This window comes from Rhinoderma darwinii, chromosome 3, assembly GCF_050947455.1.
Source record: "Rhinoderma darwinii isolate aRhiDar2 chromosome 3, aRhiDar2.hap1, whole genome shotgun sequence".
Classification (NCBI taxonomy): domain Eukaryota; kingdom Metazoa; phylum Chordata; class Amphibia; order Anura; family Rhinodermatidae; genus Rhinoderma; species Rhinoderma darwinii.
The window spans coordinates 402,282,899-402,299,646 of NC_134689.1; the positions used below are offsets into that span (position 1 = coordinate 402,282,899).

The 16,748-nt window shown below is 39.6% G+C and overlaps 1 protein-coding gene across 1 annotated transcript in view; it reads right to left on the reverse strand.

The window, feature by feature from the left end:
* DENND1C (DENN domain containing 1C) overlaps positions 1 to 16,253 on the reverse strand; it is a 48,035-nt gene extending 31,782 nt beyond the window's left edge. Inside the window, exons 1-5 of the mRNA XM_075859554.1 lie at positions 16,195 to 16,253; positions 7,850 to 7,914; positions 4,461 to 4,504; positions 3,472 to 3,521; positions 3,261 to 3,377 (exon numbers count right to left, since the gene is read on the reverse strand). Coding sequence (XP_075715669.1) covers positions 3,261 to 3,377; positions 3,472 to 3,521; positions 4,461 to 4,504; positions 7,850 to 7,914; positions 16,195 to 16,253 — 335 coding nt within the window. The remainder of the gene's footprint in view (positions 1 to 3,260; positions 3,378 to 3,471; positions 3,522 to 4,460; positions 4,505 to 7,849; positions 7,915 to 16,194) is intronic.
* Positions 16,254 to 16,748: the final 495 nt, after the last annotated feature.

Consider the following 16,748-nt stretch of genomic DNA (forward strand, 5'->3'; position numbering starts at 1 on the left):
TAGACATGTAATATATTAATATTTACGGTAAACAATGACGATTACAAATAAAAGGTCTATTTTAGGGTAAAACTATGTTATTACCAAAAAAAAAATAGCTGAAACGTAAAAAAGCTTATTTTTTTTACTATTATTTTCAAACTTTATGAATAAAAATTCTAAAATAGCAAAAAAGTGTGCATAAAAACGATAAAAAAGGAAACCTGCATTGTCTATGGAAAAAAATGTCGCAAAAATCACGTCGTTTTTGTTTTTTTTTTATAAAAATGTGTGTTTGGTGCAACTTTGTAATTCCGTTTTATTAAAAAATATTTTCACTTTTTAAGATACAGCTGCTTTGTATCCTGTATCCGTCAGGTCAGCAGGACTGACGGGATCAGTGAAACGGGCCTTGCGCTAAATTATAATCTTAGATGTGATAGATTTGAGGTGGATCCTGCGCGTCACTGATCCTGTCAGTCCTGCTGACCTGACGGATACAGGATACAAAGCAGCTGTATCTCAAAAAGTGAAAATATTTTTTAATAAAATCAATCAATCACACACATACTAATATATATATATATATATATATATATATATATATATATATATATATATATATATATATAAAATTATGATATAAAGTTTTTAAATGTGTACATAACCTTGTGGCACTATATACAAGGGGGAGCGCTGTGTGCCACTATATACAAGGGGGATATATACAAGGGGAGTGCTGTGTGGCACTATATACAAGGGGGATATATACAAGGGGAGTGCTGTGTGGCACTATATACAAGGGGGAGCGCTGTGTGGCACTATATACAAGGGGGAGCGCTGTGTGGCACTATATACAAGGGGGAGCGCTGTGTGGCACTATATACAAGGGGGGGCTGTGTAGTGCTATCCACAGTGGTATGTGTGTGGCGCTCTTTATAGGGGGGGCTTTTTGGTGCTATTTACAAGAGGGTGAGGGCTGTATGGCACTATCTATATGGGGCTGTGTGTAACACTCTCTACGGGGGGATGTGTGATATATAGAGGGGGCTGTGTATGGCGATATCTATGGGGGTGTGTAATATCTACAGGGGCTGTGTGTGGCACTATGTACACGGGGCTGTGTGTATGTGGTGTTTTACAGTGTGTGGTATTATTATATTCAGGCGCGCAGTGTTTGGTGCTATTATATTTAGGGGCACAGTATGTCGCACCATGATAACTTTATTTTCGTTTATAGGTGTGGAAATGTTGGAAAAGTGAGGAGACGTCTGAGTGGCAAATTCTGCAGAAATGAGTCATGGCCGGTAGAAGTCGTCATGAGCGCTGGACCAGATGGAGAAGAAAAGAGGAAAAAAACTACTAGAATCTGAGACGTCGTCACCTGTGAGTCACTAGATTTATAGAGAATCTGTCACCTCTCCTGACATGTTTATTATAGGAATCCTTGTATTTCACAAAAAGTCTTTCTGCAGTCCAGGACTGATAGACAATTCCCCTTGTCAGGAGGTTGTGTCCCTGCACAGTGTGATACTGTCAGTATGTAGGGACACCGCGCTGTGACAAGGGGAATCGTAACACTGTTAATGCTTGCCCAAAAAGGTAGTGTTAAAAATAGTTACGGCAGGGCGGCGGTGAGGAAGGGGGGCCCAAGTTTGGGTAACAGCCCAGGGCCCATGGTCTACTTAATCCGCCACTGATCTTGACCCAAAAATGTGACCACATAAGGCCATTTTTTGGGGATTTATATCTTTCAAAGATACATCATGATCTGGACATTGTGTAGGCTCATTGTCCTCCAGAGAAGAAACATGTTTTGTAGCATGTCAATGTCTAATACCCTGGTCAATGTGATGAAACAGATATGATTTCGACAACCTCTTCCATGTCACACATATGTGTCCCTTTCTGATAACTAGAGCTATGCACCCCCATCCATGACAGTTCTTATATTTGCGGGATCTCCAAAATCCATTGATAACAATGGACACCCATTGATACTGATGGGCACCATGTAATGCTTCATTTCTACTGTATGCATTGTATCAAAAACATCATACGTTCCTACTGTACACACCGTACCCTACACATCATGACCTTCACCCATTGATTGTGCCACCCAGCAAAAAACCCTAAGATAGGAATACCCCTTTAATAACTATCCTCAAAGCTCTACCCTGTAGGCTGCCATGATGAGTCGACGGCTAGCCCTCACCCTTCCCCACCAAAGAAACAGGGTAGGTTGGTTGTCATGCCACTCCCGGCACACTGCCAGGCAAAAGCTGCTCCCGATGTAACCTCATGCTACCACCTTTTTTCCCACACTTCCCTCCACCGCTCACCAGATACCTCAGTTAACCCTTTCCTTCGTTTATTTGCCGGCGGCAATGATGGTTCACTGTAGCTTTAAATTGGGCATAGTGAGAAACGGTCCAGACGCCATTTTCTAGTAGAATTATGCTGCGCCGTAACAGTTGTGAGGGTGCAGCCAGCATGGCTACTCTGCAAACGTCACACTGGGGGCGGCGATTAGTTATTAAAAGGCGTCTGCTCCTGCCTTTTGGAGTTCAATGCCCCGAATGCGGCCCATGGAGCGGCAGGTGTGCTGTTGTGCCGGTGGGCACGACTAGGCCATAAAGTCAGAGAGGGCTCATTACAGTGGTGGTGATTGAGTTGCTGAGACGGTGGGTGGAAGTTGCCTGGGACTTACCCATCACAGCGACGAGGACTGCTGTAGGCCCAAAGAGAGAAAGGGCCTGGATTTAACTCCTTCCCGACATTTACCGTTACTGTACATCATGGCCGGAAGGGGGAGTATGGTGCAGGCTTTGGGGCTGAGCACACTCCATAGCGGGTGTCGGTTGTGTACTATAGCAAATACTTCGCTGTAAGGGCCGGGATCGGAGATTACTCCGATCCTGGGAATTTAATTAGATTCCATCTGAGATCTGCTGTTTTTTGGTCACTTTAGCTCGTCCCCAAAGATAAATGAAAAAGTGATCAAAATGATGTTTGTGCCTAAAAATATATATAAAAACAACAGCACGTCCCGCAAAAAACAAGCCCTCACACAGCTCCATCGAGGACATAAATAAAATATTATGGCTTATGGAAGGCGGTGAGGAAAAACGGGAATGAAAAAACGAGAAACGGCTGCAGGGGCAAGAGGTCAAAGTGGACGTGCCAAGTCATTATGCCGTGACGAAACGCGCAAAGCCGTTCCCCTAGTCTTACACAGTTCTACATATACAGACGTAAGGTTGTCACGACGCGTCTTTTACCTCAGGATACAAGTGCAGTTTTTGGCATTTACAGACAGGCGACAAAATCCAAAGCGTTGGTAACCTTGAAGATCGGTCAGAGTAAAACTGAAGTGCTGGACGGATGAGTTCTGCCATCTGGATTATAGGGATAAAGTTATTACAAGAAGCATGGGGGGGAAGTAAATAGGTGGCGGACACGTCACTCAAAGCGGGAGAATGTGATATTTACCTCTCCACATTGAAGGGGAAGCAGAACTTTGTCAGAGTCGTTACAGAGTCCTAGGATGTGACGAAACGATGAGACAGTAATGAAGGTTATTTTTTTTAAAGGTACAGTGACCTGTCTAATACCCTTTCTATTTTAGGTAAAACCTGCTGCTATCGGGAAACCATTAGCAAGCGGCCATTGATGGATCTATTTTCTATTTTATGTTTCTAGTTAGTAGTTTCACGCAATGTTTAATGGAACATGAGCCAAACTGTGAAAAAATTCATGATTAGAAAAAAATAAAGCCATAATTAGGTCCGTCTGAAGTAACTTGTTGATGGTTTCCCAACAGTAAAAAAAAACTCTATTGTAGATAAAACCTGCAGCTACCTGGAAACCATTAGAGAGCTGCCGCTGATGGATGTATTTTTGTATTATGTGTTTCTATTTTAGTACTTTTAGTCAATGATTACAGGGGCTTTCTAGGACTTTTGAAAAAACTACTAGGGCAGGGGATGCTATAAAATATTAAACTATCAGGTACTCACCCCTGAAATGCTCCTCGGCTTTGTTGGATCAACCCCATTCTCCGCAACTCTGGTCCGGCCCAGAAGCTCCTGCAGCGGTCACGTGTCGTTCATAGGTACATCAGCAGCCAATCAACAGTGATTGGCTGCTGCAGCACGTCGCCGATGAACGGCATCGGGCATTTCAGGGGTGAATGATTACCTGATCGTTTAAGATTTTATAGCATCCCCTGCCCTAGTAAATGTTTTTAAAGTTCCCGGATAACCTCTTTAAATGAACACGAGCCATGCTTAGGATTAGAAAAAAAATAAATCCACAATGAGATCCGTCTAAAGTAACTTGCTGATGGTTTCCAAACAGTAAAAAAGCTGATGAACGTATTTAACAAACATGCTAGAATGTAGGACTGCATAGCCAATGTTAATCAAAGGTGGAGCTTCATTTTAAGTATATTGGCTCTTATATATTGTTCTCTTTCTTACCGGGTCATCAAAATGTTCAGGGAATTGTCTTTTTAGCTCTGGATCTGAAAAGGAACATGCAGATGGTCAAATGGTTAACGGAGCTGCTCAGTGATTGGCTGACAGCTGATAATGTAATATCTGTGCGTCTTATAAGGCCTTATTCAGACCAGCGTATTTCACGTCGGTGTTACGCGCGTTAAAACAACGGACGCCGCACTGCATGTCCTATACGTGTGCGTTTTTTGCGCATCACACCCTTTGAAGTCAATGGGTGCGTAAAAATCATGGATAGCACACGGACGCACATCCGCTTGCCATGCGTTTTTCGCGCAACAGTTGCTAAAGAAATGATGAGAAAAAGAAAAACACCTCCTTCCGTTTATTTTAGTGACGTAAAAAACGCGTGACATACGGATGACATACGCGTGTAAAAACGCACTGTACACGGATGTCACACGGAACTGCAACGCAAGAAAAACGCTGCGTTTTTTACGCGCTGAAAAAGGACACGTTCGTGTGAATAAGGCCTTGTAATTCAATGTGGCCGTTCACACGGCCGTTGTTTCAATGGACCATGTGAAGGGTCCGTGAGAAAATAGGACATGTCTTATTTTCTCACGTTTCACGCATCCCTCCATAGACTCTAATCTATAGGTCCGTGTGACATCCGTTGTTTTAACGCGCGTAACACGGACGTGAAATACGCTCGTGTGAATAAGGCCTAAGTGCTGCAGCCTTCAGTACAGCGTTAACCCCTCCACTGCCCTAGACCACCAGGGATGTTATCATGTACCGCTTTACTGCCCTAGACGACTAGTGATGTTATTAACCCTTTAACTGCCCTAACTGCCCTAAGTGCCCTAGACCACTGGCAGAGCATACAGTATCACACATGATAGGCTTAGGTACACTGGCTCATCAGACAGTATCACACATGATAGGCTTAGATACACTGGCTCAGCAGACAGTAGCACACATGATAGGCTTAGATACACTTGTTCCGTATACAGTATCACATGATAGGATTAGATACAGCAGCACAGCAGACAGCAAAACACATGATAGGCTTAGATACACCTGTTCCGTATACAGTATCACATGATAGGATTAGATACAGCAGCACAGCAGACAGCAAAACACATGATAGGCTTAGATACACTTCTTCCGTATACAGTATCACATGATAGGATTAGATACAGCAGCACAGCAGACAGCAAAACACATGATAGGCTTAGATACAAAGGCTCAGAATACGGTACGACACATGATAGACTTAAAGGGGTTGAACACAAACAGATGACTGATGACCTATCCACAGGATAGGTCATCAGTATATGATCGGTGGGAGTCTGACACCCGGACCTCGCACAGATCAGCTGCTCCGGGGTGCCTCTGGGCACTGAATGTCCATGCCGGAAACAGACGTCTCTGGTCACGGAATAGCGGCCGAGCTGCAGTACTGCTCAAGTGAAAAGGAGAAGAGTTGCTGTTCTGCAGCACGGCCGCTGTGCAGTTGTTGGAGCCCTCTGCTTCCAGCTCCGACTACTGAATACCCTTCACAATATTCAGTGCCCGCAGGCAGCCGGAGCAGCTACGTCCGACACCCGGACCCCGCACCCATCAGCTCAGCTGATGGGTGCGGGGTCCGGGTGTCGGACGCGCACTGATCATATACTGATAACCTATCCTGTGGATAGGTCATCAGTTGACCGTTCGTGAAAAACCCCTTTAAAAACTCTGCCCAGCAGACATTATAACAGGTGATAGGCTTAGATACAACAGTTCAGCAGCACAATACTAAATAGAGATGTCCGGAAAGCGGGGAGCCCTCAAGTACTTATGGAAAAGCAGGCAAATCTCCTGGATGCCCAACGTTCTGCCAAAATACTCTTCTCGTTCCTATACGCCTCTGCAGTACCGGGCGCCGCTGCAGGCAATGTTCTGTCACTGGGGTTGGCATCAGCACGCTGTCTGCAGTGGCACCAAGTGTTGAAAGAAGGAACGGTCTGAGGTCTGTATTTTGGGGGTCTGGTTTGCGGTCTGTATTTATTTAGGTTAGGAAATCTAGGGTCCGGTCTGGGGTCTAGACTGAATAAAATTGTAACAAACCCTCAGCTGTAATAAGAGGCAGGACAGTTGATTTTTTTTCCACCACTGGAGGTAAATAAGAATGTTTCTATTCACTAACAGCAAACAGAGGTCCATTAGTTTTTATTTTACTTCATTGTGGGTAATTCCTGCTATAGTTCAGTGTGGTTCTCAAATGACTGAGGTCTATAGTAATGTCGATATTTCCACTGGATAACTAATGGTATAGCAGAGTACGGGGCGATGTAATAATGGGGGCCACGACAGATCAACCCGCTCACCGGCCGCTGGTCCATCTACAAGGCTCTGAGGGGATTTCCAATGTGTCTTCAACTTACAATATGGGTTACATTATTCCTTACAATGCACACCTCAGCTGCTGCAGAACCTCATATTACACACCCAGCTGCTGCAGAACCTCATATTATACACCCAGCTGCTGCAGAACCTCATATTACACACCCAGCCGCTGCAGAACCTCATATTACACACCTCAGCTGCTGCAGAACCTCATATTACACACCCAGCTGCTGCAGAACCTCATATTACACACCCAGCTGCTGCAGAACCTCATATTACACACCCAGCCGCTGCAGAACCTCATATTACACACCTCAGCCGCTGCAGAACCTCATATTACACACCTCAGCTGCTGCAGAACCTCATATTACACACCCAGCTGCTGCAGAACCTCATATTACACACCCAGCTGCTGCAGAACCTCATATTACACACCCAGCCGCTGCAGAACCTCATATTACACACCTCAGCTGCTGCAGAACCTCATATTACACACCCAGCTGCTGCAGAACCTCATATTACACACCCAGCTGCTGCAGAACCTCATATTACACACCCAGCTGCTGCAGAACCTCATATTACACACCCAGCCGCTGCAGAACCTCATATTACACACCTCAGCCGCTGCAGAACCTCATATTACACACCTCAGCTGCTGCAGAACCTCATATTACACACCCAGCTGCTGCAGAACCTCATATTACACACCCAGCTGCTGCATAACCTCATATTACACACCCAGCTGCTGCATAACCTCATATTACACACCCAGCTGCTGCAGAACCTCAAATTACACACCCAGCTGCTTCAATACCTCTTTTTACAGAAGAAAGAACTTTGTCAGTCACTGATTTACATGAAGTTCCATCTCCATTTTGTAAAGAGGTTCTGCAGCAGCTGCAGTAGTACTTTGTCCCCGGCTGCCGCAGAATATCGGTCAAAAAACAAGGGGGAGGGGGCTCAACATGGACAATAGAAAAAAGTTTATATTACAAAGTAACGTCTTAAATATGTCCGACCTTTATCCAGAGACGTTGGGCGCAAAACTTCAAAGAATCCTTCAAATATTCTTTCTGGATTCTCTCTGCAAAATAAAAATCATACAGTTTACGATAAATACCGAAACACCGAAAACAATTGTAACGTATTGCTGTCAATGGGATTTACGATGTTCTGTTCCCGTGAGCCTTTATTTTACGCGTCACTGTCAAAATCCGCGTCCGTAAAATGACGGCTCGTCAAAAGAAGTGCATGTCACTTCTTGGGACGTTTTTGGAGGCTTTTTCCTTTGACTCCATTGAAAAACAGCTCCAAAAACGACCGTAAAAAACGCAGCGAAAAACGCCAGTTGCTAGCTGTTTTCGCCTGAAAACAGCTCCGTATTTTCAGACGTATTTTGCTACTGCGTGTGAACATACCCTTACAGTCTTCTCCCTCTTATGAGCGCTACGGCCCCTTAAAAACAGCTGATCGATGGCGGTGCCGGGAGTCGGACCCTGACCAATCAGTTATTGATGGCTTATTTTGAGGATAGGGAGCAGTATTATAGTAGTTATATTCTTGTATATAGGGGGCAGTATTATAGCAGTTATATTCTTGTATATAGGGGCAGTATTATAGTAGTTATATTCTTGTATATAGGGGGCAGTATTATAGTAGTTATATTGTATATAGGAGCAGTATTATAGTAGTTATATTCTTGTATATAGGGAGCAGTATTATAGTAGTTATATTCTTGTATATAGGGGCAGTATTATAGTAGTTATATTCTTGTATATAGGGGGCAGTATTATAGCAGTTATATTCTTGTACATAGGAGCAGTATTATAGTACTTATATTCTTGTATATAGGGGCAGTATTATAGTAGTTATATTCTTGTACATAGGGGGCAGTATTATAGTAGTTACATTCTTGTACATAGGGGCAATATTATAGAAGTTATATTCTTGTATATAGGGGCAGTATTATAGTAGTTATATTCTTGTACATAGGGGCAGTATTATAGTAGTTATATTCTTGTATATAGGGGCAGTATAATAGTAGTTATATTCTTGTATATAGGGGCAGTATTATAGTAGTTATATTCTTGTACATAGGGGGCAGTATTATAGCAGTTATATTCTTGTATATAGGGGCAATATTATAGTACTTATATTCTTGTAGATAGGGGGCAGTATTATAGTAGTTATATTCTTGTATATACGGGGCAGTATTATAGCAGTTATATTCTTGTATATTTGGGGCAGTATTATAGTAGTTATATTCTTGTACATAGGGGGCAGTATTATAGTAGTTATATTCTTGTATATAGGGGCAGTATTATAGTAGTTATATTCTTGTATATAGGGAGCAGTATTATAGTAGTTATATTCTTGTAGATAGGGGGCAGTATTATAGCAGTTATATTCTTGTATATAGGGGCAGTATTATAGTAGTTATATTCTTGTATATAGGGGGCAGTATTATAGCAGTTATATTCTTGTATGTATGGGGCAGTATTATAGTAGTTATATTCTTGTAGATAGGGGGCAGTATTATAGTAGTTATATTCTTGTAGATAGGAGGCAGTATTATAGTAGTTATATTCTTGTATATAGGGGGCAGTATTATAGCAGTTATATTCTTGTATATTTGGGGCAGTATTATAGTAGTTATATTCTTGTACATAGGGGGCAGTATTATAGTAGTTATATTCTTGTATATAGGGGCAGTATTATAGTAGTTATATTCTTGTACATCGGGAGCAGTATTATAGTAGTTATATTCTTGTACATAGGAGGCAGTATTATAGTAGTTATATTCTTGTACATAGGGGGCAGTATTATAGTAGTTATATTCTTGTATATAGAGAGCAGTATTATAGTAGTTATATTCTTGTACATAGGGGCAGTATTATAGTAGTTATATTCTTGTATATAGGGACCAGTATTATAGTAGTTATATTCTTGTATATAGAGAGCAGTATTATAGTAGTTATATTCTTGTACATAGGGGCAGTAATAGGGCGGGTTCACACATGGCGGAATTGCACTTAAATTCCGCTGCGGACACTCCGCAGCGTTAATCCGCAGCGGAGCCGTTTCTACATTGACTTTCACTTTAATTTAGCAGTGTTCGTTTACACGATGCGTACAATTCCGCTGCGGAGCAGAGGCTGCGGAGCGGAATTTGGTGTCCGCAGCATGCTCTGTCTGTTGCGGAGCAGTGGCGGACTCATGGCGGAATTTCTCCATTGACTTCAATGGAGATTCAAAGTTCCGCAATGAAGTCCGCAGCTGTCATGCACATGTTATGTGTGCTGCGGATGCGTCTTGCTTTTTTTACTTGACATTTCTTCATTCTGGCTGGACCTATGTATTTCTAGGTCTACAGCCAGACTGAGGAAGTCAATGGGGCTCCCGTAATGACGGGAGCGTTGCTAGGAGACGTCAGTAAATAGTCACTGTCCAGGGTGCTGAAAGAGTTAAGCGATCGGCAGTAACTGTTTCTGCACCCGGGACAGTGACTACCGATCTCAATATACATGTATCTGTAAAAAAAAATGAAGTTCGTACTTACCGAGAACTCCCTGTTTCTGTCTCCAGTCCGGCCTCCCAGGATGACGTTTCAGTGTAAGTGACGGCTGCAGCCAATCACAGGCCAAGCACAGGCTGCAGCGGTCACATGGACTGGCGCGTCATCCAGGGAGGTCGGGCTGGATGCCGAAGGAGGGACGCGTCATAAAGACAACGGGCGGTAAGTATGAATTTCTTTTACTTTCACTAGGGAAAGTGCTGTCCCTTCTCTCTATCCTGCACTGATAGGGAGAAGGGAAGCACTTTTCCCGCAGTCCGCAGCAGCTAGTCCGCATCAATTTTCTGCACATTTTGTGCAGATCCGCAGCCGTAATCCGCAACCCGGATTAGGTGCGGCATTGATGCGGACAGTTGCGGAGGAATTCCGCCATGTGTGGTCATGCCCTTATAGTAGTTATATTCTTGTATATAGGGAGCAGTATTATAGTAGTTATATTCTTGTACATAGGAGGCAGTATTATAGTAGTTATATTCTTGTACATAGGGGGCAGTATTATAGTAGTTATATTCTTGTATATAGGGGCAGTATTATAGTAGTTATATTCTTGTATATAGGGAGTAGTATTATAGTAGTTATATTCTTGTAGATAGGGGGCAGTATTATAGCAGTTATATTCTTGTATATAGGGGCAGTATTATAGTAGTTATATTCTTGTATATAGGGGGCAGTATTATAGCAGTTATATTCTTGTATGTATGGGGCAGTATTATAGTAGTTATATTCTTGTAGATAGGGGGCAGTATTATAGTAGTTATATTCTTGTAGATAGGGGGCAGTATTATAGTAGTTATATTCTTGTATATAGGGGGCAGTATTATAGCAGTTATATTCTTGTATATTTGGGGCAGTATTATAGTAGTTATATTCTTGTACATAGGGGGCAGTATTATAGTAGTTATATTCTTGTATATAGGGGCAGTATTATAGTAGTTATATTCTTGTATATAGGGGGCAGTATTATAGCAGTTATATTCTTGTATATTTGGGGCAGTATTATAGTAGTTATATTCTTGTACATAGGAGGCAGTATTATAGTAGTTATATTCTTGTACATAGGGGGCAGTATTAGGGTATGTGCACACACACTAATTACGTCCGTATTTGACGGACGTATTTCGGCCGCAAGTCCCGGACCGAACACAGTGCAAGGAGCCGGGCTCCTAGCATCATACTTATGTACGACGCTAGGAGTCCCTGCCTCTCCGTGGAACTGCTGTCCCGTACTGAAAACATGATTACAGTACGGGACAGTTGTCCTGCAGCGAGGAAGGGACTCCTAGCATCGTATATAACTATGATGCTAGGAGCCCGGCTCCCTGCACTGTGTTCGGTCCGGGACTTGCGGCCGAAATATGTCCGTCAATTACGGACGTAATTAGTGTGTGTGCACATACCCTTATAGTAGTTATATTCTTGTATATAGGGGCAGTATTATAGTAGTTATATTCTTGTATATAGGGAGTAGTATTATAGTAGTTATATTCTTGTATAGAGGAGGCAGTATTATAGTAGTTATATTCTTGTACATAGGGGGCAGTATTATAGTAGTTATATTCTTGTATATAGGGGGCAGTATTATAGTAGTTATATTCTTGTATATAGGGAGTAGTATTATAGTAGTTATATTCTTGTACATAGGGGCAGTATTATAGTAGTTATATTCTTGTACATAGGGGCAGTATTATAGTAGTTATATTCTTGTATATAGAGAGCAGTATTATAGTAGTTATATTCTTGTACATAGGGGCAGTATAATAGTAGTTATATTCTTGTATATAGGGAGCAGTATTATAGTAGTTATATTCTTGTATATAGAGAGCAGTATTATAGTAGTTATATTCTTGTACATAGGGGCAGTATTATAGTAGCTATATTCTTGTATATAGGGAGCAGTATTATAGTAGTTATATTCTTGTACATAGGAGGCAGTATTATAGTAGTTATATTCTTGTACATAGGGGGCAGTATTATAGTAGTTATATTCTTGTATATAGGGGCAGTATTATAGTAGTTATATTCTTGTATATAGGGAGTAGTATTATAGTAGTTATATTCTTGTATAGAGGAGGCAGTATTATAGTAGTTATATTCTTGTATATAGGGAGCAGTATTATAGTAGTTATATTCTTGTATGTAGGGGCAGTATTATAGTAGTTATATTCTTATATATAGGGAGTAGTATTATAGTAGTTATATTCTTGTATATAGGGGCAGTATTATAGTAGTTATATTCTTGTACATAGGGGGCAGTATTATAGTAGTTATATTCTTGTATATAGGGGGCAGTATTATAGTAGTTATATTCTTGTATATAGGGGGCAGTATTTTAGTAGTTATATTCTTGTATATAGGGGGCAGTATTGTAGTTATATTCTTGTATATAGGAGCAGTATTATAGTAGTAATATTCTTGTATATAGGGGCAGTATTATAGTAGTTATATTCTTGTACATAGGAGCAGTATTATAGTAGTTATATTCTTGTACATAGGGGGCAGTATTATAGTAGTTATATTCTTGTATATAGGGAGTAGTATTATAGTAGTTATATTCTTGTACATAGGGGCAGTATTATAGTAGTTATATTCTTGTATATAGGGAGCAGTAATATAGTAGTTATATTCTTGTATATAGGGGCAGTATTATAGTAATTATATTCTTGTATATAGGGGCAGTATTATAGTAGTTATAGTCTTGTATATAGGGGCAGTATTATAGTAGTTATATTCTTGTATATAGGAGGCAGTATTATAGTAGTTATATTCTTGTATATAGAGGGCAGTATTATAGTAGTTCTATTCTTGTATATAGGGGCAGTATTATAGTAGTTATATTCTTGTATATAGGAGGCAGTATTATAGTAATTATATTCTTGTATATAGGGAGCAGTATTATAGTAGTTATATTCTTGTATATAGGGGGCAGTATTATAGTAGTTATATTCTTGTATATAGGGGGCAGTATTATAGTAGTTATATTCTTGTATATAGGGGGCAGTATTATAGTAGTTATATTCTTGTATATAGAAGCAGTATTATAGTAGTTATATTCTTGTATGTAGGGGCAGTATTATAGTAGTTATATTCTTGTATATAGGGGCAGTATTGTAGTTATATTCTTGTATATAAGAGCAGTATTATAGTAGTAATATTCTTGTATATAGGGGCAGTATTATAGTAGTTATATTCTTGTACATAGAGGCAGTATTATAGTAGTTATAGTCTTGTATATAGGGGGCAGTATTATAGTAGTTCTATTCTTGTATATAGGGGGCAGTATTACAGTAGTTATATTCTTGTATATAGGGGGCAGTATTATAGTAGTTATATTCTTGTATATAGGGGGCAGTATTATAGTAGTTATATTCTTGTATATAGAGGGCAGTATTATAGTAGTTCTATTCTTGTATATAGGGGCAGTATTATAGTAATTATATTCTTGTAAATACGAGGCAGTATTATAGTAGTTATATTCTTGTATATGGGGGCAGTATTATAGTAGTTATATTCTTGTAGATAGGGGGCAGTATTATAGTAGTTATATTCTTGTATATAGGGGCAGAGTATTATAGTAGTTATATTCTTGTACATAGGAGGCAGTATTATATTAGTTATATTCTTGTATATAGGGGCAGTATTATATTAGTTATATTCTTGTACATAGGGGGCAGTATTATAGTAGTTATATTATTGTACATAGGGGCAGTATTATTGTAGTTATATTCTTGTATATAGGGGGCAGTATTATTGTAGTTATATTCTTGTATATAGGGGGCAGTATTATAGTAGTTATATTCTTGTACATAGGGGCAGTATTATAGTAGTTATATTCTTGTATATAGGAGCAGTATTATAGTAGTTATATTCTTGAATATAGGGGGCAGTATTATAGTAGTTATATTCTTGTATATAGGGGGCAGTATTATAGTAGTTATATTCTTGTATATAGGGGGCAGTATTATAGTAGTTATATTCTTGTATATAGGGGGCAGTATTATAGTAGTTATATTCTTGTATATAGGGAGCAGTATTATAGTAGTTATATTCTTGTATATAGGGGGCAGTATTATAGTAGTTATATTCTTGTATATAGGGGGCAGTATTATAGTAGTTATATTCTTGTATATAGGAGCAGTATTATAGTAGTTATATTCTTGTATATAGGGGCAGTATTATAGTAGTTATATTCTTGTATATAGGGGCAGTATTATAGTAGTTATATTCTTGTATATAGGGGCAGTATTATAGTAGTTATATTCTTGTACATAGGGGCAGTATTATAGTAGTTATATTCTTGTACATAGGGGCAGTATTATAGTAGTTATATTCTAGTATATAGGAGGCAGTAGTATAGTAGTTATATTCTTGTACATAGGGAGCAGTATTATAGTAGTTATATTCTTGTATATAGGGGGCAGTATTATAGTAGATATATTCTTGTACATAGGAGGCAGCATTATAGTAGTTATATTCTTGTATATAGGAGGCAGCATTATAGTAGTTATATTCTTGTATATAGGGGACAGTATTATAGTAGTTATATTCTTGTACATAGGGGGCAGTATTATAGTAGTTATATTCTTGTACATAGGAGGCAGTATTATAGTAGTTATATTCTTGTATATATGGACAGTATTATATTAGTTATATTCTTGTATATAGGGGGCAGTATTATAGTAGTTATATTCTTGTATATAGGAGGCAGTAGTATAGTAGTTATATTCTTGTATATAGGAGCAGTATTATAGTAGTTATATTCTTGTACATAGGGGGCAGTATTATAGTAGTTATATTCTTGTATATAGGACGCAGTATTATAGTAGTTATATTCTTGTATATTGGGGCAGTATTATAGTAGTTATATTTGTATATATAGGGGCAGTATTATAGTAGTTATATTCTAGTATATAGGAGGCAGTAGTATAGTAGTTATATTAATGTAAATAGGGGGCAGTATTATAGTAGTTATATTATTGTATATAGGGGACAGTATTATAGTAGTTATATTCTTGTATGTTGGGGCAGTATTATAGTAGTTATATTTGTGTATATAGGGGCGGTATTATAGTATTTATATTCTTGTACATAGGGGGCAGTATTATAGTAGTTATATTTTTGTATATAGGAGGCAGTAGTATAGTAGTTACATTATTGTACATAGGGGGCAGTATTATAGTAGTGATATTCTTGTATATAGGGGCAGTATTATAGTAGTTATATTTTAGTATATAGCATTATTATAGTAGTTTCATTTTTGTACATAGGGGGCAGTATACATAGTAGTTTAGAATGGTGAAGGGGTTAATAGTGTTGGCTTGTGGGTGGAGCACTCTACCTAATCTAAATAGGTCTAGCATTCTTGTAGAAGTTGGAGTTCAGTTCTTGTCATACAGAGCTCTAATTCTGCTGCTTTCCTTCACATAACTATCCAGTTAAGTGATACAATTCCGTTTGCCTGTAGCTGCCACTAGAGGGAGCTCATTGCATAAGTTCTCATTCAACTAAAAAATTTGCATTTAGTGAGCTCTCCCTAGTAACGGCAGTAAAAAAAAAATGTTTTTTCCTGAACTGCTCGGAAGGGGGTTTCTGGGTACTAAGTATGCCCATGGTGGAGGTCTTTATATGGCAAACAATCAGATGGCTAATGTCTTGTTTTTTTCCTGTGCATGTTAGAAAATGAACGTAGTAATCTGATAAATGGTTGTTTTCTGTTTCAGCTGTCCAATTTTTTGGAGTAGGATTGTCAGTACCACCCCGACTGCTCAAAAAAAAACAACCCAGATCTGTCACCTGTCATCCTGTTCCACTGCTGTACTTGAGTCATCCTCTACTGTAAACTTGGTAAACATATCATTCAGCCATTTCTTAGTTACATCTGTCTCTATGAAAGTTCAGTTTGTCACATATGTCGATTTATATATTTATACATGGGTGTAACAATTATGATATTGGAAACACTTTATTACGCTGATAGAGCAGAATTTATTGAAATAATTATTGTGCTGGGGCAAGGATCATATACAGAATCTCTGCTTTTAAGTGGTTGATCTCTGATCAGGTTGACTGAGAATTGCTTCAGACATTGGTACGATAATGTTCGGATAATCCGGCACCAATGGGGTGGGGGAGAGATCCCACCCTTAAAGGGGACTTTACATTATTCCATTGTATTTTGGACCCTTAGTTGCATTGTACCCTGGCTGATGTGATGATAAATGCACTGTGATGTAACATGTGCTATTGCCCCCTGTTTTGCTGATTTATTTTTCCCTAGGTGGCGTTGCAGAGGAGTAATGGTCAGTCCGGCCACTTTGATGTATGGCACTTGTGCTGCCATCTGGCAT